General features: G+C 39.9%; 1 protein-coding gene across 1 annotated transcript in view; it reads right to left on the bottom strand.

Annotated features, from left to right (window-relative positions):
- Positions 1–1,553: 1,553 nt before the first annotated feature.
- Positions 1,554–6,000, bottom strand: part of EGFL6 (EGF like domain multiple 6) — a 65,664-nt gene continuing 61,217 nt past the window's right edge. The window contains exons 11-12 of the mRNA XM_030551994.1: positions 5,176–5,441; positions 1,554–3,304 (exon numbers count right to left, since the gene is read on the bottom strand). Coding sequence (XP_030407854.1) covers positions 3,194–3,304; positions 5,176–5,441 — 377 coding nt within the window. The 3' untranslated portion in view covers positions 1,554–3,193. The remainder of the gene's footprint in view (positions 3,305–5,175; positions 5,442–6,000) is intronic.

The following is a 6,000-nucleotide window of genomic DNA, read 5'->3' as shown; positions in this document are numbered from 1 at the left end:
GACTAGAGGTGCAACCAGGTTTCTGCCAATCTCCCTGCTACAGTCTCTTATCTATTCAGAATAGTGAGTAAGTAAAAAGGCGGTTATAGTTTTCTAACTTGTTTTTCTTTATTTGCAGATGTGTACTTGCTGGAAGTAGCTTAAATTGTGTTTCTGCTGGAGAAAGCTTCTTTCTATTGTCTATAAGCTATAAAAACCCTGTATATTTACCATCTTGATTAGAGACAATTTTTATGTTTTTCCTTCTTTATTAAAGTTTTCCTTTTTTTTTTTTTAATCTAATTGATTTTTTTGGTTATCTTTTGTAAGACTCCAGGGAAGGGCGTCCGCACTCACCAGGGAATTGGTGGGAGAAAGGAAAGGGAGGAGGGAAGAAAAACCTGCTCTCTGAGTTTATCTCTGTATCTCTCTCCAGGGAAGAAGGGAGGGGGAAGGTAACATTCCTCTCGGGGTGGTGGTTCAAGGAGTTGAATCACGGTGGTCTCCTAGTGTACCCAGGGTGGGAAAGAGCTGGGAGGAAGAAAGGAGGGAGGAGGGAAATGGTTTATTCCCCTTGTTGTGAGACTCAAGAAATCTGGGTCTTGGGGGTCCCCAGGGAAGGGTTTTGGGGGACCAGAGGGTGTCAAGCCCTGGAATTCCTGATTGGTGGCAGCGCTACAGAATCTAAGCTGGTAATTAAGCTTAGAGGACTTTAGGCTAGTACCCATATCCTGGACGCTAAGGTCCAGAGTTGGGAATTATACTATGACACCAGGTCTGAAGGCAGAGTCCCGTCAGTAGCAGTACAGAAGTAAGGGTGGCAATAACATAGTATGCCACCCTTACTTCTGCTCTGCTACCTTCAGAGCTGGGCGGCCAGAGTGTGGTAGCTGCTGACTGAGGCCCCAGCTCTGCAGGCAACAGCGCAGAAGTAAGAGTGCAATACCATTGTAACGTTTCTCTCCATATTCTTTGTGAAAATATCCTTATGATATAAATGACCTAACTTTATGCAAGATGGCCCATGTAATATATCATTGAAAAGGTTATGATTTACTGAATGTGATTATCCAATTTGTATGCCTGTATAATTTCTGTACCTGAAGTTAAGAATATTAACTGTGTATCTGTATTACAAATGTTACTTTGGGTGTCAACTCCAACCAGCCCTTCAGGTACAACTGTGGAAAAGCCAGACAGGGCTAATGGCCCATTAGCAAAGACAATGGACTGTGAAAGGGTTTAGTCTTCCTGTGGACCCTGGAGACAATATATAATAAGATACTAGTGTTCTGTCAGATTAGACATCAGTGACAGATCATCTTTTGGTCATTTTGGTTTTTGGGGGGGTTTTGTGTGTAACATTTGACATTCCTTTTTTCATGTAAGTATAAACTTTTAAAGATGAACATAGATATTTATAAATTAGAGGAAATACATGAGGATTATTTCCAGCAGCAATATCTGTGGCTCAGAAACCTTACTCAACACAAGTGTACTTTTCACATATTTTATTAGCAATGACTACACACATAAAATACATGATTCCACTTGGAAACTTGTTTCCATCCATTTAAGGAAAACACTGCTTCCCTCTATCCTTACTATAGAGCAGATTTTAGAGCTACATATTAAAATGTAAGAAATCTGTACAGGCTAACAAAATCAGATATTCTCTCCTCCATGCTCATGTTAATTGCCAACCATTTAGTGGCAAATAAGTATGCGAATGGAGATGAAAATGGATTTCATATATTCTAGATATGTAAATTACAGACTTCACATTTTTATGCTGGAAAGCCACCAAAACTATTACTTCACTTGAAAAATACATTGTGCCTGATTTCTTCACTGCCTTGCACCTTTGTATAATCACTCATACCAGTGCAAAGTGAGTACAATGTGGTTGTAAAAATCAGAATAGTATGCTGTGATTGGGTGGACGAGGCCCAGAGGCCCCCTGCTGGAGGCCTCAGGGTCCTGTCACACCCCTCCCAGGAAAGGAGCAGTGGAAGGGGTCCTCCAAGTGGGCTAGAGAGGCTATAGGGGAAAGCAGCCAATCAGAGAGGCTACAGGGAGCAGCTAGTCAGGGCCCAGGAGGGCCATATAAAAAGGAGCTTCAGTGCCAGAGAAAGGCAGTTCCTTGCTGCAGCTAGTGGAGTTCAAATGGTGCTCCCAGGTGGCTAAAGGGAACTGCAGTATCATGGACAGCTCACTGCTGGTAGGGACCAGGTGAGCAAGGAAAAACTCCTGGCTGACTGCTGGGCCTGAACTTAGAAGACCCCTGAGCTAAGGGTGAGGCATCAGTGAAGCCTGGGGCTGTGACGAAGTGACCCAGGGAACTGAAAGCGGTTAAAAGGACAGGGCGGTGTGTGGCTGGGAACTAGAGTAGTGGGTGAGCCTGGATCCCCCCCTTAGGCAACTAGGTGAAGTGGCTTACAACTGGACAGCGATAAACCCCCAGAAGGAGATCTGAAAAGCTAAGAGGCCCAACAGGAGAGTTGGAGCCAGAGTCGATCAAGAGGGTGAAACCATTGCCTGCAGGGGGAAGTCCTGGGGGTATGGCCCAATACCAGGGCTGGGACTATTTAAAAAAAAACAAACTGTGGACACACCCAACCAGAAGGAGTGCCATGCCACTGTATAGAGTTTGACACCCTTTTTACAGAGGTATAAATGACTACACAAGAGGTAACACAGTGAAGACTATTGAATCTCCTAAAAACACTTAAAAACATAAATATTACAGTTTGAGATAAAATGTTATATTGTTAATAATCACAGTTGAGGCACTTAGGGGAAAAAAGTTGTTCTCGGGCCATGTAAATATTATTAGCGATGATAAAGTTCTCTTAAATACTGCTTTGTGCTCCTTTGAAGTGGACAAAGTGGAATATAAGCCATAAAGACATCATTAAAAAGGAATTTTATGTAAACAAAGCATACATACTGTAGAAAAGCAAGACAAATAGCTCCATACGTTATCAGCCCTTACCTTGAATTATAGAATACAGTAGTGCTAGGCTCAAAGCAAGTACTAGCATATCTGATAGAAAAATGTGTGCTTAAAAGTATTTTGCACACTTCGTGCATGTCAGTTTGCATTATTGCATTAAAGTTCAAGATATTTTCCAGATTTATTTTCACCTGTCACAATGTAACAAAATACAGTACTAGTAAGGCAAATATTAAAATAGGAATAGAAATAACAAGCTCAATTATCCATTGTCAAGAGATCCTTAGGGCACAAGCCTGAAACCAAAGTTACAGCATCCACTCCAATTTCTCCAGTTTTGCCCTTCCCACGTTCTGATTCAAAAATGATCTGATATAAGAAAGGAAAAGCATTAATTATGAGAAGGTAGCAAATGTGAACATTTATCCACTATTAAAGAGGAAACAAAGTTATTTAACTAGTTTGAGATGATGTATCCACTAAAAGTTGTATTCTTGTCACTATCTAGGAAGATTTACCCACTTACATCTTTGATCTTTTTATAACTCTGATAATATCTGAACTAGAGCAAGATTGATTGTCCTTTGTGTTAATCTACAATCCCAAATTGATTCTCATAATGGAATTTACTATTGTCATAGTACAAACAAAATGCTGTCTCTCTCAAAAAACTAAGAATACATCATAATAAAGTAACAAATATATAAGTTACTGATATGTGATGTTTGTGTGTATTCCTTTCTTTGCAGACATTACAATTGTGAGTTTGGTTATTGAGTGAAATATTTATTTTAGATATTTCTTTGTGCTTATCTACAGGGTATTTAAGCCCAGATTCTCAAAGGTATTTAGGCTCCTAACTTCTACTAAAATAGTTCCACTGAAATCAATTGAAATTAAAAGCCTAAATACCTTTCAGGATCTGGGTCTTAGTATTTTAGGGCCTGATAGTGCAAAAGGGCTTTAAAGTGGCCAGGGATGAAATGTCCTCATTAAAGCCCTTTACACTTCCAAAGCTGTGTAAACGGACCTTGACCTAAATGAGACTCTGACCATAAAGTGTCAAGAGGAAACCGCAATTATACCTGTTGCAATTCTTGGAGTAGGTTCTGGCCTGTGCTTGGCAAAGCAGCTGGAAAGCTGGCTTAATTGGCTACCTCCGGATTCTTTTTTTTTTTTAAATAAGAGAATCCCAAGGTAGTGAGAGCTGGGAAAATAACTTTACACCACCCATCTCCTGTCCATATTGGGACTGGTGGGTATTCCAATGATCCACAGCTGCCAGAATAGCCCCTTGGAGATATGGGGTTTGGGCTGATCTATCTAATTCCCAGGACCATCCCATTTCCTCACCAGCCGCAGGAACTAGGAGCTGCAAAGGAGGGATAAACTCACCTTTAAAGTCACATCCCTTCCAGTCTGGCACAGAACACTGCTTATATGGTCAGAGAATCTGGCCCCTAGTGTATTTGTGTCATATGGAGGAAGCAAGTCTGTGTGTATGCAATATCAGGAGTGGAGGCACCACCACATGTATCGTGAACTTAACTAAAGAAGACAAAACTAGTAAGCATGTCAACACACACTGGATACAGGCTCTGGACTAGCACTGAGGACTGCATCTGCATTAGATAGCTTCCCCCCCTCCCTCCCTGATTAAAGGGCATTCATGCAAACATCCAAAACCCAGGGTATCTGATGATGAGGGTCATTCTGCACACCCCATCAAATTATCAGGAAATGTTACAAGCCAGACTGAAAACTCTAATCCTTCGCCACCTATGCCATAGTTCAATCTTTAAAAGCAGTTGTGATGGAAGTAACAAATCAATCTCTCAGTGCACATATTTATACCTTTTTTTTTTTTTTTTTTTTTTTTTTTTGCACTGAGACATAAATCAGAGGCCACAACTAGTTGTGATAATTAAAGATCTGATGGAACTTTCACAAAATGATAGAGTTCTTATTCTTAACATCCTGAGCAACTCAGGTAATTAAATTCTCTCTAGTTAAATTGCCCATGAAGATGAAGTTTCAAGAAAATATTATTCTTTCTTTTGTCTCCTAGAAATTATTTGGTTGTGTTGCTAGCATAGAATGCCTCCCATTTTCTAACTTGGAGGTGGCTTTTATAGTTGGTAATTGGTATACCTACCAAACAGTCTATAGGATGCTTAAAAATCAGTGAGGATGAAATGCAAGCTATTGTGTTATTGTAACTGGTTTCTGTCTTTACTTACATTCTTAGTAGTCTCTGCTCCCTGAAGCATTTCTATTTTTCCAGTTTTCCACCTTTCATCTTTTCCTCTGCTCTGCTCCCAGGCAGGAGCACTTCTGTGGCTGCCCAGGAATACTCTGAGTTTCCCCACCCTGTCTCCAGCAAGGCGATAACTGAAAATCAAACAGTAGTTCCTCTTCGGCTTGAGGTCAGTCAGAAGAAGTTTCAAACGGCCAACATTATTTTTGTGCCCCACAAAGGCTGGAACTGCCATATAATATCCGTCACCTTGTGAGGGGAAGAAACAGACATCTTTATATGTTTTGTTGCGTTTTGTGAAATATTTTTCTTAGCAAATTGAATAACAGTTTGCCAAGACAATAATAAATACAAGTTTCATCACTTAAATAACTAAAATCTAGCCTACAAAAAACAGCATCAAATATACTAAGTAGGGAACAATCCTGTACTGTTAGAAGGATGGATTAGATAGCCTAATCTTTTGTCTATACTTACACCAATTCTTTGAACAAACTTGCATTTTGTTTTCTTATATGTTTCAAGGGAAATAAAGACTCAGCACAGCAGTTAATCGCTCTCTGTATTGTAAACAGTCTGAAACATCCAAAATTTGTTTTGAGTGACTCTGAATATTCTCCTTCTTAACATTATTGATGATATTTACTATGGTAATACCTAGGATCAAACAACATTGGAATTTGATTGTGCTAGTCACTGTACAAACAGAGTAATTAACAGTCCCTGTCCCAAAATGCTTACAATCTAAATAGATGAGACAGACAAAAAATAGGGAAGAGGGACTGAACACAAGAGCAAAGCAAACAGA

The sequence above is a fragment of the Gopherus evgoodei genome, chromosome 1, assembly GCF_007399415.2.
Source record: "Gopherus evgoodei ecotype Sinaloan lineage chromosome 1, rGopEvg1_v1.p, whole genome shotgun sequence".
NCBI lineage: Eukaryota > Metazoa > Chordata > Testudines > Testudinidae > Gopherus > Gopherus evgoodei.
This window is presented reverse-complemented; position numbering and strand designations above follow the sequence as displayed.